The sequence below is a fragment of the Ictalurus punctatus genome, chromosome 17 (assembly GCF_001660625.3).
Source record: "Ictalurus punctatus breed USDA103 chromosome 17, Coco_2.0, whole genome shotgun sequence".
NCBI lineage: Eukaryota > Metazoa > Chordata > Actinopteri > Siluriformes > Ictaluridae > Ictalurus > Ictalurus punctatus.
The window spans coordinates 9519122-9547086 of record NC_030432.2 but is presented as its reverse complement, the minus strand read 5'-3'; the positions used below and the strand labels follow the sequence as shown (position 1 = coordinate 9547086).

Below are 27965 nucleotides of genomic sequence, written 5' to 3'. Positions count from 1 at the left end.
ATTCTACTGTGCTAGGTTCATTATGGCTGATTAGATTTAACCCTAAGTGTCAAAAAAAAATCCACTAAAAGTCAAACACAACAGCAACACAATATATATTTGATATTTGAATAACGCAAGGTCTCAGGCTTGACAAAACCACCACAACAATGATATGCAGACCTTTTTTGTATCTTTAATGCAAATCAGGAAGCTTACACACATGGGGATGTGTACTCCGTCTCAGACTGGTCACCTAAATGAAAGAATCGGTAAGTGGAAGCAATACAGTCACAATAACAGAATTTAAATCCCATAACTCAGGGAAATCTTACTTGTTTGGTAGTAATCATAAACTTTGATCACAGCTGGCTTGAGATTCTTGACAGGAAGCACCTGTTTAATGTGTAATTTATAGTTGATTGGAATATTCCTTAGGAGCTGTTGGAGATATACCAGTCATCATATTGTAAACAGAGTAAGTACATCATTGTGTGTGAAATAAAGCATACATGTTTTTTTTTGTTTGTTTGTTTGTTTTTTTTTACAGTGGATATGCAGCACATTTGTGTAATATCGTAATAAAATGTTATATAAATGTTATAAAAATGTGTTCTCCTCTTACCTCTTTTATATACAGGATAATATGGTCATCTTTGGAATCAACTCGTTCCACCAAAATCTGATTTTTCAGCTAAAAAAAACCAAACTTGTTATCTTGCCTTATTAAGTTGATAGTTGAACGGCATATGCAGTATAAAGGCACTGGCATATAGCATCTAATTATGTATAGACACACACTTAACAGAATATTTTTTAGCAACAGTATTTTTATAGCACACTGCTTCTCCTTACTTCAGCAGGATCTGCTGTGAACCCCGAGAAGAGTTTTATATCCACTATGACCATGTTAGTACTGTTTAATGCCCCATTATATCTGAAAATCAAAACAAACAAGCAAACACACAAAAACACAGTCAGTTAATAATAATAATTAAAAAAAGAATATTTACTCATTAATTGTAAGAAGGCCGGCAGTGAATTTACTGGTTTTTTGATCAGTTGTTAGGAGCCTGTCTCACCAAGCAGATTTAACCTAGTGATTTGGTTACTGTCTTGACCAAACATAAAGCCTAGTGCACATGACACAAATTAAGCCCTGATTTGGTCTGATAAAATGCGTAATGTGTGCAGCAGTAAGAATCAGCCAATGAGAGCCTGAAGAAGAAATTAATCTGCTCTCCTAAGTAGCAGATCACTGAGTCTTAGTCTGTTGTGATTGGTCTACCACTGTCAGTGAGCAGTCAGTGAAGACCAGAGGCGGGGTTTTTTGTTATAAACCTACGTAGGTTAGTACAGGAAGTAAGTCTGGAATTACTAACGACTCGTTTCAGCTGTTCAGAATCGGTTCCTTCTTTTGGGAGTCAATAACTCTGTCATGCGCTTTGATTTTTGAAACTTTGCAGAATTTTTACATTCACAAACAGCTCTATAACACACTACATGAAAGGTATTATTTAAAAAAAACATAATAGGTGCACTTTAATGGTCTATAAATGGGAAGCATATAAAGCATTGATCCCAGCAAAATTTAAATTTAAAACTCTAGTCTAAACTGGGAAATTTGCTAATGTGTATGCCAAGTTTGGACATGTGTAACATATTACAGTGCTACGATTGCTAGTAGCACCTTGTGTTTTTATTCCTCTACCATTTTTATTTCAGTCCTGTCTCTTGCATATGAGAGGTTGATGTGTCCTGGGAATGTGTTGGTTCATGTTATTTTGTGTCACGTTGGGGCACGGGTAAATACTTGTAGTGAATATTACTGAGTCAGAAAAAGAAGGGAGAGAGTTGCTGTGTGTGGAGAGTTAAGGGGAATTAATGTGAGCAGTACAAGCTAGAATAAGAAGTTTGAGTTATGCTACAGTCAGTGGGGTTTATATATGTTTCAAGTGTTCGGACACCTTCTAATATCCATTTTAAATAATAAATAAACTATGGCAAAGGATCTGTGCATTCATTCATGTTCAATAATTACTTTTATCCTGATCAGGGTTGTGGTGGATCTGGAGCCTCTCCTGGGAGCACTGGGCACGTGGCAGGAATACACTGTGGAAGGGATACCAGTCCGTTTACCGTGCTTCCCTTCAGTGAACATATGTACTGATCAAATATATTTGATATAGTCACTATCAAAATGCATTCAATGGCTACATGACTGATGGCTTGTACAAACTAAGCTGTCTCCTCAAAGCAGAATGCTGTGTCTAATAATGGTAAAAAGGGTAAAGTGATCATTTTTTCTGACAACAGATTTGTCCAAGAGCTGTTTACTGTCTGTGATACTGAACTTAACCTGCCGTGGTAAGCTTTACAGTTAGCTTTACAGCAGAAGTTACCATGGTGATATAACCTAGTAAAAAGTACCTACAGGATGTCCAGGGTAAGATAAAACCTAAAGATAGCTAGCTAAACAATAAATCCTACTTCATGAGACAGGCCCCAATATCCAGCTCCTTAATGGAAATGGCATGCACAAATCAGGTATTTGATCCCGAGGTACTGTATGTTACAGTACTTATTCAGCTGTAATAAGTTATTTGTCGGTTGTGCTGTATGTTTGTGCTTGCAAAATATTACTGATTGTGCAATATTTGCAGGTTTTTATTTCATTTTATATGATTTATGCTATTGTAAAAAACAAAAAACAAAAAGACAGTCTGTTTCTAAATCATCTGTGAAAATCATCCACTCGTTTTTATACGTCATGGTTTAATGACGTATTCATTCTTACATGACAGTGAAGTTGAGGGACACCGTGTATCCAAATGATTTTGTGCAGTTTCCCTCAGTTGTAGCTGTGATGCACAGTGTACTGGTTTCAGTAGGTGTGGGAACATTGTAGAAAAGGGCTGTCTGCAAGTGGCAACAGTAAAAACCATGAGAAAGTCAATACACAGAATGTGTCTCTTAAAACACCACTGTGTACATCAGTCCCCCTTTCAGTTTTAATAAGAGAGGGGAACCTGATGTGTTCCTCTGCTGTTGTAGCCCATTGGCCACAATGTTATGCATTCAGATTTGTTTCTGTTCACCACATTTGTAAAGAATGATTATTTGAGTTGCTCTATCCTTCCTGTTATCTCCAACCAGTCTGGCTATTCTCCTCTGACCTGCAGAACTGTCACTCACTGGATGTTTTTTGTTGATCATACCTATTGATTGAGACAAAAGACACAAGTCGTTCCAGAAAAGGGCATCTGTCAAATGCCATAAATGTAAATGTTCATACCAAAATCTCCAAACTGTTGTATGTGAAAATATCAGGAGATCAACAGTTTTTGAAACAGTTTTTTACTCAGGCCACCAACGGCCATGTCACAGTTGAAATCACTGAGTTCTCATTTTTATACCATTCAGACGTTTGATGTTAACAGTAACTGATGTGAACATCATGTGATTCCACCTTTAATGTGACAGTGTAACAACAAAATTCAAGTAAAAAACAAAGAGAAATATATGTGCTTGATTCTTAATACTGTGGTGCTGTTACCTTGTGTGATCCATGACCATGATAATGAATGATCATGTTTTTATGTTCTAGTTGTTCATGAGTCCCTTTGAAGAGAGCTGTGCACAGGTGATCCCCTCGCAATTTGATAGATTTGGAGAATTTTTGCAATGAAGAGTGGAATAAAATTGCCAAATCGAGAGGTGCTTGAAAATAATAGACTCGTACCCATCCTTAAATTATCCCGTGCTTTATTACAAGCAAAAGATGCTTTAACAAATCATTAGTTACGCACATTTGTGTATGTAATGGGGGACTGGCCCAGACACAGGCTGAAACCCCAGTAGTGGCATCCTAAAGACAGTAGTTGCTATCCACTGTGCCCTGAACTGAGATTGGGGGTAAAGCCAAGTGCAGAGCTAACTAAAAACTGATGTACACAAAGTGCTAACCAAGGCATATGGCCTACAGAAGTCGGACAAGGCCTTGAGAAGAAGCAAAAGGTGACCCCACACTGGCCTGTTGTCACTAATTACTGAATGGTAGCTCTCCGTCTCCCACTGGTGGTGGGCTGGGGCCATGGCAGCCTGCCTCTTAGGTAGTTGTAAGTTTCTTCTTCTTCTTTTTACATTTTTTTTTAACCTAAAATGTTTCTATTTGATTTTCACTTAAGTTTTCTGGATTGCTATATCTCAATAATGGAGGAAAAAGATTTATCTGACATGATTTATCTTGATTTAATTATTATTATTATTTTTTTTACATCACACAAACTCCTAATTTTAACAGATTATAGCATCTGCACATACTGTATGTGTAAATATACTGTATATACACACATTTATTTCTTTAATATATGTAACATAGCTTGATCGGACCATACTGTGAGAGTAAAAGTGTTTATTCTCAAATTTAAATTCCTTTTATTTATTTTTAAGAGGCTGTTCATTGTTCACTGTGACCTAATATTTATTAAGCATGTTTATTATGATTCCTACCATTTACAGAAAATTCAGTGAGACTTAATTGCGAAGGTTACAGTCCCCTCTGAAAGTACTGGAACGGCAAGGACAATTCTTTTGTTTTTGCTGTACACTGAATACATTTGGGTTTGAGATGAAAAGATGAATATAAGACGATAGATCCAAATTTCAGCTTTCCTTTCCTGATATATACATCTAGATGTGTTGAACAACTTACAACATGGCACCTTTTGTGGCATATCACCAAATTTTTAGTTGAGCAAAATTAATGGAACAGATTAAAGTAAATTAAAGTAAATAATACTTAATATTTGGTTGCATATCCCTTGCTTGCAATAACCGCGCCAAGCCTGTGACTCACTGACATCACCTTTTTTGCTGGTTTTTTCTTTTGTGATGCTATTCCAGGCTTTTACCACAGCCTCTTTCAGTTGTTGTTTGTTTCGTGGGGATTGTTTCTTCAGTCTCCTCTTCAGAGGTGAAATGCATGTTCAACTGGGTTACGGTCTGTTGAGTAACTTGGCCAGTCTAAAACCTTCAACTTTTTCCCCATGATGAACTCCTTTGTTGTGTTGGCAGTGTTTTGGGTCAGTTGTCTTATTGCAGAATAACATTCCTCCCAATTAGATTGGATGCATTTATCTGTTAATTGGGAGAGAGATTTTGAAGTTTCTGCTACCATCATGAGTTACATCATCAATAAAGATTAATGAACATGTTCCAGAAGCAGCCATGCAGCCCAAGCCATGACCCTGCCTCAACCATGCTTGATGAGATTCTATGTTTTGGATCATGAACAGATTGTTTCTTTCTCCACACTTTGGGCTTTCCATGACTTTGGTAGAAGTTAATCTTGGTTCCAGACCTTTTGTGTCTCATTTCTGTATTTGTATGTAAATTCCAATCTTTCTGATTCTTACTGCTCATGAGAGGTTTGCATCTTGTGGTATGGCTTCTATATTTCTGCACTTGAAGTCTTTGAATGGTGGATTGTGATACCTTCACCCCTGCCCTCTGGAGGTTGTTGGTGATGTCTCTAACTGTTGTTTTGGGTTGTTTTTTTTTTCACAGCTCTCACAATGCTACTGTCATCAATTGCTGTTATTTTCTTTGGCTGACCCATTCCATGTCTTATTAGTATACCGGTGGTTTCTTTCTTTTTCAGGACATTCCAAATTGTTATATTGGCTATGCCCAATGCTTGGGCAATAACTATGATAGATTTTCCCTCTTTTTCAGATTCAAAATGGCTTGCTTCTCTCCCATGGACAGCTCTCTGGCCTTCATGTTGGTATATGCTTTTTAACAACAACAACAACAATGCAGTCTTCATAGGCGAAAACAACAGAATCGGCTTTGCTGTTTCAGTACTTTGACAGGGGACTGTATGCTTCAGTCCACGTTTTGTGCTTTTGCTATTATTCAGGAAATGAAGAATTGTGAAACTTTATTGTAAAATCTGAGTTGGGACTCACCATCTATCTAATAATACAAGACCATATTAGGCACTTAATCTTTTTAACAGTTGCATGATTTTAATACTGCTTTGCTTAAAATGTATACTTTTACTTTTAATATATATTGAAATTATATTTTGGAATTTGCAATACTGAGTCCAATGTTAGGATTTGAAATTGGCCTGGTTTTATAGCTGATTGGGCTGGATTTTAGGCTAGTTTTAAATGGCCATTGTTTTTTTGTTTTTTTTTGTGGGGTTTTTTTGTTTTTGTTTTTGCCTGGCAACCCTGTAGGCAAGTGTTAATGCATCACAAAATGCATGGTCAACTAGATTACAATATGCCACTGCACCTCACGAATATTAAACATTTCAGTATTACCTGGGTAGGAAGCATAGCTTACCAAAATGCCAACACCAGTGTTGCGATAGATGTTACAAAAATATCAGCACCTGAAAAACTAGATGTGGCTCTACTCATTTCACTTGTGAGCTTTATCAGAATTTTGACAGAAGATTGATAAAGCTCTTATCAAGACATCAAGATGTACTGACCTGCACTGACACACAGGTGGAGCCCTTCACATCAATGCTGTATTTGCCAGGAACATCCTGCAGTGATCTTTCTTGGTACAGTAAATTGTTGTTCTGGTTCACAACAAAGTTGTGACTATGTCCACCTTCTGACTTTACAGTTACTGTGCTAGAGCCGTCTGAGCTGAACACTTTAGTGGAGTACAGAGCCAGAGCTTGGAGGGCCACAACTGTGTCCTGATTAAAAGAGGAGGAAATCAATTATATTTTCAAAACTACAGTTGCAGTTGGAAGCTTATATACCCCTGAAAAATCTTAAAACTTTTAACAAAATAAGAGCGATCATAAAAATCCCATGTTATTTTTTATTTAATACTGTCCTGAATAAGATATTTCACATAACAGTTTACATATAGTCCACAAGACACACTCATAACTGAATTTATACAAATTACCCTATTCAAAAGTTTACGTACCCTTGTTTGTCCTGAGCAGTTAAACTGCCTACTGTTCTTTCTTAAAAATCCTCCAGGTCCTGCACATTATTTGCTTTTCCAACATATTCTGCATATTTGACCCCTTTCCAACAGCAGCTATATGATTTTGAGATCCATCTTTTCACACTGAGGACAACTGAGGGACTCGTACACAACTATTACAAAAGGTGCCAACATTCACTGATGCTCAAGAAGGTAACACAATACATTAAGAGCCAGGGGGGTGTAAACTTTTGAACAGGATGATCAGTGTAAATTGTTATTATTTTGTTTATAGATCTTTTTTTTTTATTATTTAGTACTGCCCTTCAGATGATAAATAAGATATTTACATGTCTCCCAGAAGACAAAATACTAAAAATTTACACCAATCATACTTTTCAAAAGTTTACAACCCCCTGGCTCTTAATGTATCATGTTACCTTCTTGGGCATCAGTGAAGTAAGTAAGTCTAAGTCTAAGTAAGTCTCTTTCTGAAATTTACAAGAAACAAAAGGCTAATTTTGGCCTTTTATTGTCTTTCGGTGACAGGGTAAGCTCAGCTGGTGGAAAGACTATACTTCTCAGAGTGTCTTTAATTCTACAGTCATTGCTCTGCTGATTATTTAACAGTGAATTCTTAATACTTAGAAATTGGTGGGTTTTGGTCTACATTTTAACTATTGTTTGGTGCTTTGTGTGTGGTTTGGAGGTGTTGTATAGTCTGTGTATTTGAGCTGCTTGTTCAGGCCTCTTGTAGCAAGTTAAATTTGGAGACAGTGAAGTTGGAATTGCAATTAAATAAATGCCAATTAACTGAGTTACCTGTGTGGAGGAAAAGCCTCCATAGGGATTTTGCTGCTTCACCAGCCAGCTGACAATCCTATTAGCGTATCCCAAATCAGCTGTAGTGAGTTGACCTGCAGTGAGAACAGCTAGCAGCACGTAAGAACTGATTTCCACTGACAATGAGCCGGAGTCATCTGATGCTGACTGAGACCAGTGAAGCCGACCATCTAAAATTAAAGAGACACAAGATAATTAAGACTGATTTTTATGGTCTCAGCATGCTTAAAGCTGGAACACTTCTTGGTCCACTAATTTTCACATCATCATCATCTACAGCACTCAAAATTATTCAGCCCTCTAAAATGCAAGGTATTACTGTGATGTGCATAAAAGTTAGTGAACACATATTAACCAAAGCCTTAAAAACAGTCTAAGAAAGTTTATTAATACATATTTGAGCTAATTGAGAAGAGCTTACAACTAATACAACAACAACAAAAAAAATCTAATTCTCTCCACAAATGCCCATGTGCAAGATTATTCAATCCACAAAGTCAGGTTTGTACCTAAACTGGAAAGCATGAGATAGATTCATGCTTTCATAATAGTAAATATACTTGATGAACAGAGAACTTGCTTGCTAATTAGCTAGCTACATACATGGAAGCTTTAAGGCATGTATGTCTCTACAACAAGACATTCGCTCTGCTGCCACAGTTCAACAAACTACTCTTCTTTTAAATCCCATATGTTTACATTTTACCATTGCCACTACCGTAATTGTGGCTGCCCCATGAGTTTTGGGTAATCCTATTCCGTCCTCCTATTGGTAACTTTTAAACAAGTGTCATAGCAGCGGTCACATGCTGAGTTTTTAGCTTTTCGTAGGCTGTCTTTGGACACAGTGGCACTAAATGTGCTGCAGATGAGCGTCACATTATACGTTCTAAGACCACTGATCTCAACTCCCAACCAAAAAATATATCCTTCTGCAACCCCAATTCCGAAAAAGTTGGGACAATATATTAAATGCAAATAACAAAGTTATTTGAAAATTCAATACACCCTTACTGTATTGAAAACACATTATTAACACAATATTTGATGTTTTACTTTGTGAATTTATTTTTTGAAAATTTACACTTCTTTCAAATCTGATGACTGCAACACACTCCAGAAAAGTTGGGGGCAGTTGACTGTTTACAGCTGTGTAACATAGACTTTTCTTTTAATAACACTTATTATTATTTTTGGACAGCTTGGATGATCCTTTTGCTCTTTGGCCTGGAGAAAACAACAGCTGTTTTGTCCAAAAACTATTTGAAATGTTGACTCGTCAGACCACAAAACATGATTCCACTGTGCTACTGTCCATCTCAGATGAGAGCGGGCCCAGAGAAGTGTGCGGCGCTTCTGGACAGTGTTGATGTATGACTTCTGATTTGCGTAGTAAAGCCTTAACTTGCATCTGTGGATGCAGCGGCAAATGGTGTTGATTGACAAAGGTTTACCAAAGTATTCCCGAGCCCATGTCAGGATATCCATTACAGACTCATTATGGTTTTTAAGACAGTGATGTCTGAGGGATCGGAGATCACGCGCATTCAGAAATGGTTTTCGGCCTTGCCCTTTACGCACCGAGATTTGACTGGATTCCTTGAATCTTTTAATTATATTGTGCACTGTAGAAGGTGAAATGCCCCAAATCCTATCAATTTGTCTTTGGGGAATGTTGTTCCCAAAGTGTTGGATTATTCACTGACAAACGTGTTGGCAGATTGGCGAGCCTCGACCCATCCTTGCTCTTGAAGGACATCCTTGTCTCACCTGTTTCACATCACCTTCTTATTTCAACTTGTCCCATCGCTATTAGTTCTAAATTGCCCTGTCCCAACTTTTTTGGAATGTGTTGCACACATCAATTTAAAAATGAATGTTTATCTTCAAAAAACTATGCAGTTGATTAGGTAAAACCTTGCCTTTATACATTTTTGTTTAAATACAAGTCAAAGTACCTTTACAAATCACCCCCCTTTATATATTTTTTGTACTCAGACATCATATCTTGCATCATATCTTTTAAATAATGAACTGAAATATGCCATTCATATAGTGGCATATTGACAATATATATTTATTATATTATATTTTATACACACACACACACACACACATATATATATATATATATATATATATATATATATATATATATATATATATATATATAATATATATATATATATATATATATATATATATATATATATATATATATATATATATATATATATATACATACAGATATCATCTTAAAATATTTTAGGTCTTCAGAAAAGCATGAATTTGTCAATCCTTACAGTCTTGTGAGGGTTAAATAATTCTGAGTGCAACTGTATGTATGTTTTCAATCTTTACTTATCTTTTATAGTATATCAACTTACTAAATTAGGTAATGATGCCTCAACCATTAAGAAGCTTATTAATGCTATGTTTGTTACAAATTATTCTACTCCTTCCATACCTCCAGCAATAGCAACATTATCCAACTCTTTTAGCAGGTGCTCTCGAGTTTCATTCTCTCCAGCCAGACTGAAAGTGTAGGCCAACAGCGCAGTGGTGTAGGTGTTTGTCAGGTTACCGATTGAAGACTTCAGGCACAGCAGACTTTTACTCACAACAGGATCCTGCAATCAACGCATAAATAATGGTAAATAAGAAAACACAATAGTTTGGAATGTTTCAGGTACAGTTAGAGATTTATTATGACTTTTTCAGAGCCTCCCTACAGAATCCTATGTCATTTGAAAGCAAAAATTAAAAACTGTATCATGGTCTTACCTGGACTGTGTTTCCAAGTTCAAGGAATGATGCAGTGATGTAGGCAGTAATGGTCACATCATCATTTACACCACCCTGAAATACATGAAAATGATGCACACATAAAATTGAAATTCAATAGATTTACTCAGAAGTGTGTTGTCTAGTGTGGAAAGCCTTAGAACCATACATACCTTCATTCTATTATTGAACAGACTTCCCTGTCGTATGAAACAGCCATCTGATCTCTGATTATTTATTAGCCATTGCTTTGCACTGTTAATGATTTCTGGATCAATAAAGATGTAACGTTGTGCTTTACCGAAAGTCCTCAAGACAAAAGCAGTTAACCTGGTGATGGAGAATTATTTCTGTCTATAATTGAAACATCTGTGCGCAACAGTTTTCAGAGTAAATTCACAGTGACTGAAAAGTTTTTCTTCTTCTTCTTCTTCTTTTTTTTTTTTTTTATAAACATTTGCATCATTACTGCTACCTGTAAAAATCTTACCATGTGTTCCCCTCTCCCCTGCCAAATGTGCTATATGCACCATTAAAATGCTTATAGTTTAACTGCCTCTGGTATCCTGTGTAAAGACAATTTTTTTAATTCTGATTGTATTAGCAAAAATATATTCAGGATGTCTAGTGTTGACTTGTACAGATTAAAAAGAGAAATATAATCTCACTGACCACTCTTAAGGAAACCAGTAGCCCTCTCACGGATAGCTTTGGTGAGCTGCTCAGTGTTCTCTAGATACTGAAGAATGTAGATATTGGGGGCGAGGAGAGCAATGTTTTGTTCCCCACAGCCATATGGCATCCTTAGCTGTCCATCCAGATTTTTTAATGCACGGCCAAGTATATCTCCTACAAAATAACACAATATTATTTTTTTAAATTAGACTTGTACTTAGTTTTAATGTTTTGCTTTCTTATTCTCTGGATAGCCAGGGCAGTTTCCTTTAGGACTAGTAGACTCGAAGGAGCTTAGTACAGCTGCCTGCATATAGTGATATATTCCCTCAGTGGAATCTTCTTATTTTTCAAACTTAATCAATGAGCTCACACTATTGAAGAGTGCTACTAGCTTGCCATCAGAGTTTTCTGAAGATCAGCATGTAATCAGCAGCAGTGAATGCACTGTGCCTTACGGAAACTGAGGCTGATTCTTCCATTCAGTTCTTTAAACACCGCCGATTGAATGATTAACTCCTTTCAGGGCATAGTTGCCCTAGCAAGTCAATGGGCTATCCCACACTATATTTTCAAAGAGCTCTTATGCATGATCAAGACTGTTTGTTCATGCAGATGAGAAGGCAACTTCAGTTACAGCTACATAAATTACATTCTGCCTGCTAAAAACACTCTGAGACCTGCCTCTAGTACCAAAACAGGTAGTCTAATAGGATGTAATTTTTGGATATTTAAAAGCTGTCTCTGGTATAAAGATGGTACTGCAGAGGACTAAAATTATTGTGCATATTTTGTTTATGGGTACCAACTATGGTACTCACATTACTTGCAGGGATGCACCTTATCCATGTGATTATCACAGATCTCTTAATAAGTATCAAGCTCACTGATGTTGTAGGCTCATTGTATGCCCACAGGATACAGTGCATGTTGGGCCCTACATCTTGATGTATATGACTGGGACATTAATCACAGATATATTACAAGCCATGTAAATGCAGATATATACTCTAGACATCCAAGTCATGACCTCTCACCTCCTAAATTTAACAGGTCTCTTTAAAATGCAACCTGACAAATAGGATATATAACTTGCTAGTAGTGTTGGTTATCTAGTTACCTACAGTATATTAGTTAGTTTGATCATATCATGGCTGACTCAGATGACATTATATTCCATTGAAGTTCCTATCAGTTCAATTCACTTCACACAGTAAGCGTAAATAATATGGCGGTCACTAAGAAGATTAGCATTTTTGTATATACTATTGCCAACTCCAGAATTATTGCAGTCTGACATGAAAATGAATATAGAGTCAATGCCAAAATGATTGTCAACCCTTATAAAATTAAGCAAAATGCATATACAATATACAGTATGCAAAATTATTCATCAGTACATACAAATAATATATCAGCAATATTGTAGCTTAAATATATGGGAATACTGTTATGAAACAGGACTCAAAACAGGAAGTAAGCACAGGAGTAACATCTTTATTTACACTTAAGTCAACACATGAGGAGACAAGAAATAAGTTCTAAACAGAAAACTCGAACTGAAGCAAAGAACATGAAACTTAAACATTTATCCTTTACCTAGAATGAGGCATGAGGCATTAAACTTAGAACACAACTATGACATGAAACACTCTTCTAACTCTGGCATGAAACACTCTTCTAACTCTGGCATGAAACACTCTTCTAACTCTGGCATGAAACACTCTTCTAACTCTGGCATGAAACACTCTTCTAACTCTGGCATGAACACTCTTCTAACTATGGCATGAACACTCTTCTAACTATGGCATGAACACTCTTCTAACTATATCATGAACACTCTTCTAACTAGAGTATGAAACTAGGACCAGGAAGCTAGACAGAGCATGGACACATTACTGGCACCATTATACATTCCGTCTTTCCTTTATCCGTCATTACTCTACGGTAATACCGCCCGACGTGAGTAGCAACGCGAGGGGTCTAAATAACCAGTCACAATTACCTTAATGGCTGACAGCTGGCAACACTTCAAAACACATCCTCAAACCTCCACCAATAACTGAACCGGGCCGGGACAGAGCAGGAACCAAAACAAGTGCACATGTCCATTGTAAACAAAGTCTTAGCATCCATGCGCACTTCAAGCACGTGCACGCGCTCTCCAGCTGCTCGTGCACAACATCGCCGCAGTGCCATCTGCCAGCGAGATTGTGACAAATACTCTAGACTTTTACTTATAATAATATTTTTAAAGGTGGTATTTAATTAATTAATATAATTTCCAATGATAGGAATTACAATAATCAGCTATAATATGCTGTAACTGTAAAATTTGGATTTTTCTTTATCTGTTTTCAATCACAGAATCATGTTGCATGGATCCTCATATTTAGACCCAGAGAAAACAATAAATAATCAAGCATACACTCTAAAAATGTTGGGTTATTTTTTTCTACCTAAACGATCTGTTAAGCCTTATGTTCTCAGTCTCTACCCAGTTCGGGGTAGTTTTGTGTAACCCAATTGTTGGGTCATTATGGGGTAAGAATTTTTTCATAATTCCAAATAGATTACGATCCACAAATAAATGTAGTGAGATTTACAAAAATACCCACAAATATATGTTAGTAATTTCACAAAAATAAATTAAATTGGCAAATAAATCAAATGAGATTTGCAAATAATAATAATAATATTTTACAAATAAGTTTTTTTTCACAAACACAACTCTGCCCTACATTCATTTGTGGATCACATCCTGTGCATTTGTGGATTGCTGCACACATTTGTGGATTTTTAAACATTTATAAATAGTTGTGGACACACCGTCTACTAAATCCAATCGGATAACCACCACATTGCACTGGCCAATCGTAGCACAGTCTTACTCCAACCAATCATGTTTTGTTTTACAATCATGACAGGAATAGAGTCAAGTAATTTGTATGTATTTGCAGTCTATGACATTGCAATGGAGTCAAAATCATTTTGCTCAAAGAGAAGCGCTGCTGAGAGGTTATAATATTTGGGGGGAAGGGAAGATCCACGCATCAATAAGGAACTGGCAAAAAAGTTGCAGGATTCATCCTCTTCAAAAACAAAGAGTTTCTTTGTTGTTGAACCCAATCATTTAATAGACACTAAACTGAGCTGGGTATAGAACCCTGGTGATTGGCATACTAAACCTGCATTTTTCCGCTGTGACTCGACCACGCTCACTCTTGTAATTATAAACTTGTTTAAATTAGGTTTATCGTAAGTGTTGATGAGAAATGTAATATTTTGATGTAAACCATATGTAATATTTTTTCTTAAATCTAACCTTCCACACATTTAATTTTTTTTAGGGTCGACAACGTTTAATATGCTCTGCTGCTTGTTGCCAAAACAGTTCTCAGAGAGGTTCACAGAGCCGCGGGCCAAGCAGAAGAAGATCATAGGCTTCAGTACAAGAAACAGCACCGTTTGGTTGTTAAAAGAATGTATGCGTATATAGAATATGTCCAGGCATTACTACTGTATTTACTAGCAAGCCGTGTTTATTCAAATGAAACATGACTGCCCCCTACTGGTCTTGTATTTCCTGTGCCCGCAGCATGCGCGTGATACCGCATGATACTGCATGAAATCGTAAGATCCCGCACACATTTTTAATGGCCACATCTGTAAATATTTTTAAGGTGTAGCAATATTTGATTAATTTCAGGGAAATGATATCTAAAAATAGGTAAGAATACTATATATATATATATATATATATATATATATATATATATATATATATATATATATATATATATATATAAGAATAATTAGAATAAAATGGATTTTTAAAAATTATTTCAGTGGAATTTGTAATTTGAAATGTGTAAAATTTATTATTTAGTGATTAAGGGAATAATAATCTTGTGTTCATCTTACAAAGTGAAATGTCTTCTCATTTACCAAGTACTGAAACAGAAGCTCGTGCTGATCCCTCTATAAAATCCTCAGGCAGAGTCAGCTCCAACTCCTCTGAAACACTGTTGCCTGTAGGTAAATTGAAAGACATTTCTATCTTAACTGAGTGGTATATTACTGTGTGCACCAGTTTTACATAAAGACAGTATACTACATGTAGATGTAAACACTTAAGAGTAAATCAACCACTTATGTAAGTCTGACCTTGTGGGCATAATAACCAGCTTTGGCTCTTTGTCTTTTCAGTTCCTTCAGCCTACATGAGGTTAAAGTGTTATTAAATCTTAGTAATGATTAGGCTAAGCATATATTTTCTGTTTTCACTGTTTTCAAGACACCGACCTGCACAGTCAAACTCCGTGTAACTGTGTCGATACGGCCTCTCTCTGGAACACTCACAATCTCATTATCACACACAGTCTGGGATTGTTCTGCCTCTGCACTCACTGTCACATTCACGACTCCTGTAGCATAATAACAGTTTCAGAGAAGCTTTCCATTTACTAACACTTCAGTTCTATACAATATAATGCAATATAATATAGGCATATTAGATTCTGTCTCAACTAAAAAGTTTTAAGTCTCACCAAGCACGGTGGGAATCAGAGTCCATTTGAAGGTTTTTTTGCCATTTGCACACAGGCAGGATGAAAACTCGCCATCAGAAGAGGGTTCCAGAGTGTAGTCTGAAGAAGGAGCCGGGGTCACTTTAACCTGTCGATGAGGCACAGGTGATTAATTTACTGTGCATCACAATTTTTACAACATTTGTGAAGACAAAATCTTAGCCTTACAGTACCATAATACATTTGGAAAGATAATTGAAGACCGTGGCCTTCAGCTCAAAAACTTCTCCCCGGATAATAGAGTAGGGCAACGAGAGCTCCAGGAAGAAGGGCTGAAATACAGTGAGCTGAACAGGAGGAGCCAGTCCCAGACCCCTAGAGGACACGCAGAAAGCCTCTGTCTCCCAAGTAGTGATGGTGTCAGGAACAGTGACAGGAAGCTGTGCTGATCCAGAGTCCCTGTGGAAAATCAATAACACTTAAATTTCTACATTTTCTATTACTTATCATCAAGGGAATTGTTCATTATTCAGTATATTGTAGCAAATTTTATTGTACATCAGTACAGTACCAGTGTATATGCAAATCTAACTTCCTAAACATGTGTCCATGGCAAAGTTTTATAAGTAAAATCACCATACAAATTCTTAGGTTTAAAAAGCACTGTGGAAATGCATCCATTTGCTGAACACTGATTTTCATTATTTTCTGTTACTTTCTTTTTAAAATTCTTAAAAAGCAAATATGCCAAATTAAAAAAAAAAGAAGAAATGCTAATTTACTAACCCCACTTCAACAAGTTGCCAAATCCAAGTTTCTGGGAAGAATTTGCGAACTGTTTTGATGGGTTCATAATTTAATGATCCTGAGTATTCGTACGCAACATCATAAAAATATGTTGAGTCAATATTGTTGTGATCCACACTGTAATACTCTGCAAATAAGCAAAATCATAAGTAACGAACATAACTTATGCAAAACGGATTATATCTGAGGGAACTATGTAACTGAAGCTTATAATGACTATCTTAACAGTACCCACTGGGGACATATCAACTCCAAAAGAAATACTTAATATTCTGATACACACAGTTTAATGTACATACACCATTTGGCCAAAAGTTTGTGGACACCTGTCCATCACACTCATATGTGATTGTTGAACATTACATTTCAGATTTTGTCCTCATTTACTGTTATAATAACCTACACTCTTCTGCCAAGGCTTTCCACTAGATCTTGAAGTGTGACTTCAGCTACAAGAGCATTAGTAAAGTCAGGCACTGATGTTGGATGAGGAGGCCTGGGGTGCAGTCGGCATTTGTGGTTCATCCCAAAGGTGTTCAGTGGGGTTGAGGTCAGGGCTATGTGCAGGCCACTCTGGAACAGGTTTGGACCCCTTAGTTTCAGTGAAGGAAAATTGTAATGCTACAGCACACAAAGGCATCCTGTAGAATTGTGTGCTTACAACTTTGTGGCAACAGTTTGGAGAAGAACCACATATGGGTCTGATGGTCAGATGTAAACAAACTTTTGGCCATATAGTGTATCTTATTTGCAAGAACAAGAAACTCCAAATTTATTGAACAATAATATAAGAAAAGGCCTGGATGCACCATAAGCATGACGGTGATACTTCACACCTTTGTACATCAAACAGTTAGGATGTCTAATAGCCAAATTTGTTGCCATCTTCAGTCCCACACCCTGTCAGATGATAAGACATAGTGTCATCAGTGTAGTACGTCACTGAACAGTGAACCAGCAACCAGGTAGTTTAAATTCAAATAAAAATTCACTCAAATTACACAATGATTTATGCTTCATTTTATAACCGGTCAGTCTGTTACCTTTAATGTATTGTAAACATGGTCAATCCGTACATCCCGTACATCCCTGATATGCACACACTCCAGATGATCTTCAACCATGTAAGGATAATTTGATACTGATGTCACAGGCAACAAATTAAATATCTATGGAATTATATAATAATAACAACACATTAACAATTAACTTCATATTATTTCAATGTAACTTACACACATTTGCACAGTAAACTTTTCTGACCTGGTTATTCAAGCTTTTGACTGTAAGATTTTATTTACATGACAGACACAAGATATACCAGACCAACCACTAGAGGTCTCAGTCTCTGGCAATCCAAACACTTGACATGAAAATTAAATATATGCACCCAGTTGTAGGGCCAAACACCCATACATCACAGCTGGTGAGCACCTCAGCATTCCTATCCTAGAGAGATCCGCTTTTCCCCAGTTCTTCCAAGTCAACTAAGCTAAAATGTTTGTCAAAAGTAGACATTGCAACCACAAGACATAACACAGCTGCACCATATGGACAACATACTAAACTGCATTGGCATACCTTTATGCCTACATGATATGTAGATCTAAATTTTGGGAAATTGAAATGTACAACATAGGAAGGTTTTGAAAATGTATACTGTGAAGAGCATTCAGAATGGCTGACAGTTGTCAGTTGTATGAGTTATTATGCAACACACAAAGAATAGTCCGTCAATAAAACTGAAACAAAAGCTATATATTCAACCTTAGTAAATTATAGTAAACTCATGAAAAGAGAGACATCTGTAATGCAGAAGGCTATAGAAATATAGCATGCAGCATATAAAACCATGGCATGTATACTGTCTTCTAAGAAGTAAATAAAAATAAAAAAATTAAATATTATTAGATTAAAAGAAAAACGATTAAAGGTAATAATGGTTTAAAACAAAAAAAAAACCAAACAAACAAAAAACAAGCATTTGTATATATAGACTGTTCAGTACATCTTAATTTCACCTTGTCAGTATTTAGGCGTTCTCCAGACTCTAAGATGAACACACTCTGATCCACAGCACTGAGGCCACACAGTGAACCAGGATGAGCCGAGAGCTCAAGAGTGTTCTTCTCACCAGGAACTGCTTTAGAGGGAGAGAACTGTAGCGAAACCTGTCCAGGATGGACAGTCCACGATGAAAACATGTTTAGACAGGTTAGGGTTTTTTTGGCAAATACTTTTAATTTAATAATTAATAATTTAATAATCAGACTAATGGCCTAATGTAAAAAACTAATGTAAGACTAATGTAAAAAAAATCATAGTGATTTTGATAGTGTTACCTTATTTCCAAAACATTTTTCCACATCAAAATTCTTGTTAGCAGCGATGATGTTCTTACTGGGCAGGACAGAGTACACCACAACCTGCACTACAGGAGCCAGCTCAGGAACAATAGATAGTTTGAATGAGATTTTTCCTTTTCTGACATCTGTAGAGGCTTCCACTTCAACTTCCTCATGTCCATGATGGACTATGGCTCCTTTAGATAAGACCTGAACCAGAGAGGCAAAATATATGATAATTGTCCAGTGAATTATATTTAGAGCTACTGCAATGTAGGTAATGCAGGTGGCCGGTGATGATGCAGCTGTCTCTATTAAGAAACTTTCACTGCATGTACTTACTGTGTATATAAGATCAATGCTGTAATTTCCAGTAGTTTCTCCAACAATATAGTAGTTAATGGTTATGGGAATTTCAGCACCACACTTAAATGGTTCCTCTGAGCTCTCTATTGACAATTCACTGAACACTGGACTGTAAGGTGTGGCAGGTTGGAGCAGATGTATACGTGCTTCAGCATTTGAAAAGAATGGTGTTTTGTATGCACGGTGTTTTTCCTCTGGATAGACACTTGCCTAGATAACAGTGACACAAGCACAATAATAATAGTAACATTGTTTTATGGACGAAAATATTAATAATAGTAATTTTTGTGGGAAGTGCTTGACTCATCCTAACATACCCTCAATATTATCACTGTTGTAGGATGTTCTGGTGAAGCAACTGAGAAGTTTGCCAATCCATTGCTATCTGTAGTAAGATTAAGTAGTAACTTCTGAGACCACCATTCACCTTCTGAAAGATACACCTTCTTGTTAGGAATTGGTGTTCCACTGAAAGTAGTAACTTTAATCTGTTGATCAGGGAAAGAAGAATTCCTGTCAAGATACTGTCAAAAATAAAACCAGTACCAAAAGTCTAAAAATACAAAAATGCACACAAAAAAAACCTGTATAAAATGTATAAAGTACATACCTTTCCTTCTATAACTTTTCCCTGTTCAAAGTTTGTTGGTGGCTCGAGAATTTCCACTTTACCAATTTGGAAAGAAAGGTCTATTGTTTTGGATTTCACCATGGCAATATCTAAACAAAAGGAAATAAATCACAATATATTATCATGTAATATAAATCAACATTATGTAAAAGTATAATATTAAGTACACGATTTAACATTAACTGTCAGTCTGTTACAGAATATCTTCTAGTTTTGAGAAATCTTTTACTGACTCACCTGTTCCTTCCTCTGTGAGTGTAATAGTAGCATCAATATGATTCTTAAAATTATGTTCAACTTCAGTGTTCATGAAACTTGACACACTGACAATAACAAATGCACAGCCAGTCTCACCCATCTATGGGAACATCCAAAAACAACTGGTGAGACTTAGTTCATTAGTGAGAGAGAGAGCGAAAAATATTTGTCTTTGAAGTGTGTTACATACATACCTCCACCGTTTCACTCAGACAGGGTGAAATCATTGAGGCCTCATCATAGCTCTGCAAAAATTTCCGGCACACCTGCACCACTGCTTGACCAGTTACTGGTTGTCCATAAGTGTACCTTCATACCATAGAGTTTCAATAAAATATACAGAAATCCTAGCATGTATGATAAATATCATATAAATATATGCTAGACATTCATTTGTGTCAACACTATGTAATGCATTTAAAACCCCAATTCCGAAAAAGTTGGGACAGTATGGAAAATGCAAAAAAAAAAAAAAAAAAGTTGAAAATTATATTCACCCTGTACTATATTGAAAACACATTATTAATACATTATTTGACGTTTTACTTTGTGAATTTATTTGTGAAAATATACATTAATTTCAAATCTGATGACTGCAACACACTCCAAAAAAGTTGGGACAGTGGACTGTTTACCACTGTGTAACATCACATTTTCTTTTAATAACACTTATTAAGCATTTGGGACTGAAGACACCAATTGGTTAAGTTTAGCAAATGGAATTTTCCCTCATTCATCCATTATGGATTTCTTCAGCTGCGTAACTGTACCGGGCCTTCGTGGCCTTATTCTGAGATTCATAATGCACCACACATTCTCAATTGGAGACAGGTCAGGACTGCAGGGAGGTCACGCTAGCACCCACACTCTATGCTTACGCAAGCATGTGATTCTAAACCGGGCAGAATGTTTGGTGTTGTTCTGCTCTGGATGGCAGCATATGTCGCTCCAAAATGTGTACACATCTTTCTGCATTAATGGTACCCTCAAAGATGTGCAAGTTACGCATGCCATGGGCACTGTCACACCCCCGGACCATGACAGACGCTGGCTTTTGGACCTGACACTGATAACAGCTTGGATGGTCCTTTAACTCTTTGGCCTGGAGAACATGATGGCTGTTTTGTCCAAAAACTATTTGAAATGTTGACTCGTCTGACCACAAAACATGATTCCACTGTGCTACTGTCCAGCTCAGATGAGACCGAGCCCAGAGAAGTGTGCGGCACTTCTGGACAGTGTTGATGTATGGCTTCTGCTTTGCATAGTAAAGCCTTAACTTGCATCTGTGGATGCAGCGGCAAATGGTTTTTATTGACAAAGGTTTACCAAAGTATTCCCGAGCCCATGTCAGGATATCCATTACAGACTCATGGCGGTTTTTAAGTCAGTGATGTCTGAGGGATTGGAGATCACACGCATTCAAAGTGGTTTATAGCCTTGGCCTTTACGCACCAAGATTTGACCGGATTCTTTGAATGTTTTAATTACATTTTAATATTTTTAATTATAAATTATTATTTATTATGTTCTCAGAGTGTTGGATTATTTGCTGATGCATCTGTTGGCAGATTGGCGAGCCTCAACCCATCCTTGCTCTTGAAGGACTAGGCCTTTTTGGAGGCTCCTTATATACTATGATTAGACGATTATCTCACCTGTTTCACATCACCTTCTCATTTCAACTTGTCATATCGCTATTAGTCCTAAATTTCCCCATCCCAACTTTTTTGGAACGTGTTGCATGCATCAATTTCAAAATAAATGTTTATCTTCAAAAAACTATGCAGTTGATTAGGTAAAACATCAAGTGCCTTGTCTTTATACGTTTTTTGTTTAAATACAAGTAAAAGTACATTTACAAATCACTCTTTTTTTTATTAGCATTTTCCATACTGTCTCAACATTTTTGGAATTGCGATTGTATTAAAACTGAAATTTTAAAAGATCTTTTTTTCCTAATTTTTGAGAAAATTTTTTTTGAAACTTACTTTCCACAAACTTCTAGCTCCAGTTCCTCCTCATCGACACTGTGTTGTGCTGGTGCTTTCACTGTAACCTCGAACTTGGGTAAAACTAAGTCAAATGCAGTTCATTATTACCATAAGTTATGTTGGTTACATCTGTAAAAACTCCAGTGTTACTAATAATGTAACTTACCATATTTTTCCACCTTGAATTGGTGTGTGACCAACCTATTTCCAGCATCAGCAGTTAACTTATAATATCCCTGTGGAGCCTCAGCATTTAGCTCATGAGAAAGCTGCAATATCAGACCTGTTGAGGACACATTCATCCACTGACCAATCCTGTTCTGGTGATTATCCTGTTTGGTTCCACAAGAGATATCGACAGTTAGCTGAGTATTGTGACGACTTTGAGGATGGATTGCATTAAAGATATTAAAAATTAACAAAGTTGTCATAAAATATATAATATTGTGTTTGATTCCACTTTACCTGAAGACTCACTGTCCTGTACTGTGGAGAATAATATAATACATCACATTTTGTAATTTATATTATAAAATAATTTAAACATGTTTTAATGTTTTATTCACTGGAATTTGTGCAATATAAAAATACACATAGACATTGGTCTGTGTTCATGTAAATGGCAACTGAGCACCCTGTTGTACTGTTAAATAGGAGTTCTTAATGTATTTACATAAAACTCTCCTCTTACCTTTTGTTCAAGTGGGATTAAATTAAAATCCATAGTGACAATTCTGAAATTCACTGTGGAAAAACAATACTTGTGAAACGTTTTGCCTTGTACCCTCAGTAACAATTAAACTTTCATTAAATAGTTAAAATGGAAAACTCAAAATTGTGAGGCATATTGCAGGAATGAATCACCTGTTTGGCCTGGACTGTAGATGGGTCTATCAGTCTGAATAAAAACCAAAGTGTTGTAGGATTTAAACATCACTTTACTTTTCTTTGTCATCTTAAAACTTTCACCTTTGAGTTCTACTTTGATCTCCTGCACTGATTCACCCACAACCTGTGGAGCCTGTGAAGATGTATTCCATGTTAAAACACATGAAACCTAACTAAAATTATTATTAACTTAATGAATAAAAATTAAATTAAATGTAAATTAACTACCTACCTAACTAACTAACAAATAAATACAGAAATTTCTGTGATTTCTGACCTCAAAATGAGAGCAGTGGTGAATCTCCTTTTCCACTGTCTCTTGTAAAAGTATTCTGTTCTGGTTGTCATGAACCAGGTAAATGTTCATGTGCAGAGTCTCATTGGGCTTCAGAAGACTCACACAGAACTTTGCATCAGAGCCAGATTTGATCACTGCAGGAAATGTCACCATGAAATATCTGTAATATAAGGACAGAAAAGAAGGTTTAAGATTATTTTCAATTAATTAATATGTAATCAATGGAAAATGGGAAAAAGGTTATTTAAGTAAACCTTTGTAGCCAGATCACAGGAACTGTTTGAGTTTACTCTTAGCTAAACAGAACAGAGCTCAACAATCAATAGTATTGCAAAAGTGTATACAGAGTGCCTTAACATACACTGACCTAAGTACCTATCTGCAATTTGAATCTTGTAAATGAATGTCATTTCTATGTAGGATCCATATACGATGTTTTTAACATTAGCTAATTTCTCATTTCATGCATCCAAACGAACTGCTATTTATGGGACAAAATGGTATCACACAGCATGACTATCTAAAACACCTGAGATTCACTCCACATTTTGCCATTTTACATTGCACATCTTATGTGAAGATGTGCAATGATTTTGGGTAAAATCATGAGACAATTTCTTCACTTTGATGCACGTGAACTGTTGTTTATTGAACAAAATGGTATCATACAGTATGTCAATAAAACTGAGCAGGAAAAAATAAGAAATTATGTATTCACAATTAGAAATAAGAAACACTCTGACAATATTATGATAGTATTCTTTTGCTGGTGCACACTCCCTGATTGCACTTTGCTGGAGTACTGTAGCTTTTATTTATTACTGGTCATTCCCAGCTGTACTATTTCCTATCTCCATTTAGGTTGCTATTTTCTCATTCATTTTTGCTACTTCTAGACATCCTCTCCGGGAACCGTCACCTTATCATTGCTGGAGAGGTTTGTGTGCCCCTATGAACCTGAGGGCTGTGGTGTCTGGAGCCTTGTGCTCCTGGTAGGGTCTCCCAAGGCAAAGTGGTCTCAGGGGAGGGGCCAGTCTAAGAATGGGTCAAAGAAACCCTCATGAAGAAAGCAAAGAGAGGAGGAGTTACTCTGCCCGGAGGAAGCCCCGTCTTGAGCCAGGCCCAGAGGGAGGGCCCGACTGTGAGCGCCTGGTGGCTGGGTTTGCTACGGAGTCCAGCCAGGCAAAGCCCGAAAAAGCAACATGGCACCCCCCTCTCCATCCTATGGGCCCACCACTCGTGGGGTGAACCGTGGGAGTCGGGTGCACTACTACACGGGTGGCAGTGAAGGTCAGGGGACTCAACAGACCAGACCAGGCAGAGGCTGGCTCTGGGGACGTGGAATGTCATCTCTCTGTGGGGGAAGGAACTGGAACTTGTGCGGGAGGTGGAGCGCTACCAGCTAGATCTGGTGGGGCTTACCTCTACGCACAATCTCAGGTCTGGAACCGTACTCCTGGATAGGGGATGGACTCTATTCTACTCTAGAGTTGACCAGGTATAAGGCACCGGGCGGGTGTGGGGATACTCACAAGTCCCCAGTTGAGCACCGTTACGTTGGACTTTACCCCGGTGGACAAGAGGGTCACCTCCTTACGCCTACGGGTTGTGGGGGGTGAACTCTGACTGCTGTCTGTGCATATGCACTGAACACCAGTTCAAAGTACTCTGCCTTCTTGGGGACCCTGAACGGAGTCCTGTATGGGGCACCAGTAGGGGACTCCATAGTTCTGCTGGGAGACTTCAACGTGCATGTGGGCAATGATGGAGATACCTGGAGAGGCATGATTGGGAGGAACGGCCTCCCTGATCTAAACCTGAGCAGGCATTTGTTGTTGGACTTCTGTGCTAGTCATGGACTGTGTATAACGAATACCATGTTCGAACATAAGGAGGCTCATAAGTGTACATGGTACCAGAGCACCCTAGGCCGAAGGTCGATGATTGATTTTGTAATCGTATCATCTGATCTGAGGCCGCATGTTCTGGACATTCGGGTGAAGTGAGGGGCAGAGCTGTCAACTGATCACCATCTGGTAGTGAGTTGGGTCAAGGGGTGGGGGAAGACTCTGGACAGACCTGGAAAGTCCAAACAGGTAGTGCGTGTGAACTGGGAATGTCTGGAGGAGCCCCCTGTGCGTGAGTTCTTCAACTCACACCTCCGACTGAGTTTTTCTGGCACCTCTGTGGAGGTTGGGGTCATTGAGCCTGAGTGGGCAATGTGCCAAGCCTCCATTGCTGAAGCTCCGGCGGAGAGCTGAGGTCTCAAGGTCTTAGGTGCATCAAGGGGCGGTAACCCTTGAACATCGTGGTCGACACCAGTGGTCAGGGAAGCTGTCCGACTGAAGAAGGAGGCCTTCCGGGATGTGCTATCCCGGAGGACTCCGCAGGCAGTTGCAAGGTACCGACAGGCCCGAAGGGCTGCAGCCTCTGCCATGAAAGAGGCAAAGCAGCGGGTGTGGGAGAAGTTCGGACAGGACATGGAGAAGGACTTTCAGTTGGCATCTCAGGAAGGGGAAACGTGGAACCATCCAAGCTGTGTACAGTAAGGATGGGATGCTGTTGACCTCAAATGAGGAGGTAATTGCATGGTGGAAGGAACACTTTGAAGAACTCCTGAATCTGATTAAAACGCCCTCTATGGTAGAGGCAGAGGTGGAGGCTGATGGGGGATCATCGTCAATTTCCATTGTGGAGGTCACTGAGGTAGTCAAACAACTACACAGTGGCAAAGCCCTGGGGATTGATGAGATCCATCCAGAAATGCTGAAAGCTCTGGGTGTGGAGGGGATTTCTTGGATGACATGCCTCTTTAACATTGCGTGGAAGTCGGGGACAGCCCCCAAGGAGTGGCAGATCAGGGTGGTGGTTCCCTTGTTCAAAAAGGGGGACCAGAGAGTGTGTGCCAATTATTGGGGTATCACATTTCTCAGCCTCCCTGGTAAAGTCTACTCCAAGGTGCTGGAACGGAGGATTCGGCCAATTGTCGAACCTCGGATTGAAGAAGAACAATGCAGATTCCGTTCTGGTCGTGGAACAACGGACCAGCTCTTTACTTTCGCAAGGATCTTGGATAAGGCCTGGGAGTATGCCCATCCAGTCTACATGTGTTTTGTGGATCTGGAGAAGGCGTATGACCGGGTCCCCAGGGGTTTACTGTGGGAGGTGCTGAGGGAGTATGGGGTGAGGGGTTCCCTTCTGAGGGCTATCCAATCGCTGTGTCCGGATTCTCTGCAAAAAGTCGGACTCGTTCCAGGTGGGGGTTGGTCTCCGCCAGGGCTGCGCTTTGTCACCAATCCTGTTTGTGATATTCATGGACAGGATATCGAGGTGTACTCATGGTGGGGAGGGGTTGCGATTTGGTGGCCTGAAGATCTCATCGCTGCTTTTTGCAGATGATGTGGTCCTGATGGCATCATTGGTCCGTGACCTTCAGTACTCACTGGATCGGTTCGCAGCTGAGTGTGAAGCGGCTGGGAAGAAGATTAGCACCTCTAAATCTGAGGCCATGGTTCTCAGCAGGAAACCGATGGAGTGCCTACTCCGGGTACGGAATGAGTACTTAACCCAAGTGAAGGAGTTCAAGTACCCCAGGGTCTTGTTCACGAGTGAGGGGACATTGGAGTGGGAGATTGGCCGGAGAATCGGAGCAGTGGGAGCAGTATTGCAATCGCTTTACCACACCGTTGTGACGAAAAGAGAGCTGAGCCAGAAGGCAAAGCTCTTGATCTACCGGGCAATTTTCGTTCCTACCCTCACCTATGGTCATGAAGGCTGGGTAATGACCGAAAGAACTAGATCGCAGGTACAAGCGGCCGAAATGGGTTTTCTCAGGAGGGTGGTTGGCTTCTACCTTAGAGATAGGGTGATAAGCTTGGCTATCTGAGAGGAACTCAGAGTAGAGCCGCAAGTCTTTTGCGTTGAAAGGAGCCAGTTGAGGTGGTTCTGGCACCTGGTAAGGATGCCCCCTGGCCGCCTCCCTAGGGAGGTGTTCCAGGCACGTCCAGCTGGGAGGAGACCTTGGGGAAGACCCAGGACTAGGTGGAGAGATTATATCTCCACACAGGCCTGGGAACGTCTCGGGATCCCCCAGTCAGAGCTGGTTAATGTGACTTGGGAAAGGGAAGTTTGGGGTCCCCTGCTGGAGCTGCTGCCCCCGCGACCCGATAATGGATAGGCGGTTGAGGATGGATGGATGCATAGACATTTGCTCTGAATTTCAAATATGTGTAACTGGATGTAATGAAACTACTTAATGAAGCAGTCAATTCACAACACTGCTTGTTGGTGCCACCTGACATGTGGCTTCTATGATTATCTTTGCTTACCTTGTAAAATATGAATACAAATGTACAGTAATTTATATACAGTAAATATAAGTATATTCTTACAACGTGAATATCTGTAATTGTTAATGACAAATATTACTAAATTATTTATTTAGAATTATATGATACTTACGGTCCTGAGGTTTGTCCATAAACAGAGAGAAAAAGGAAGCTGGCTAACAGTAACCTTATCCTTACATAGACCTGACTGACCATCATGATAAAGTTAATCACCAGTGCTGTAAAGTTTGAATGCTTTTTTAAAGACAGTCAG

At 38.3% G+C, this 27965-nt stretch overlaps 1 protein-coding gene across 10 annotated transcripts; it reads right to left on the bottom strand.

Annotated features, from left to right (window-relative positions):
• Positions 1 to 78: 78 nt before the first annotated feature.
• LOC108277479 (alpha-2-macroglobulin) lies at positions 79 to 27965 on the bottom strand. Of its 10 annotated transcripts, none has more exons than XM_053687584.1 (34): positions 27825 to 27965; positions 23343 to 23523; positions 23042 to 23198; positions 22869 to 22921; positions 22643 to 22663; positions 22344 to 22509; positions 22175 to 22259; positions 20378 to 20492; positions 20163 to 20283; positions 19905 to 20014; positions 19612 to 19782; positions 19271 to 19504; positions 18926 to 19138; positions 18605 to 18754; positions 17627 to 17752; positions 17393 to 17483; positions 16563 to 16710; positions 16010 to 16235; positions 15798 to 15924; positions 15553 to 15674; positions 15415 to 15466; positions 15196 to 15279; positions 11245 to 11421; positions 11063 to 11138; positions 10746 to 10902; positions 10573 to 10647; positions 10256 to 10418; positions 7768 to 7958; positions 6488 to 6703; positions 2777 to 2898; positions 835 to 916; positions 605 to 673; positions 315 to 420; positions 79 to 235 (listed from the first exon to the last, which is right to left on the bottom strand). In XM_053687584.1, the coding sequence occupies exons 1-34, from the start codon at positions 27908 to 27910 to the stop codon at positions 195 to 197; spliced, it is 4314 nt and encodes a 1437-aa protein (XP_053543559.1). In that variant the 5' UTR covers positions 27911 to 27965; the 3' UTR covers positions 79 to 194. The 10 variants fall into 10 exon arrangements, 9 of the variants coding, with proteins under 9 accessions (XP_053543559.1, XP_053543561.1, XP_053543560.1 ...); XM_053687586.1 differs by having other exon boundaries at positions 16563 to 16641; XM_053687585.1 differs by having other exon boundaries at positions 17420 to 17483.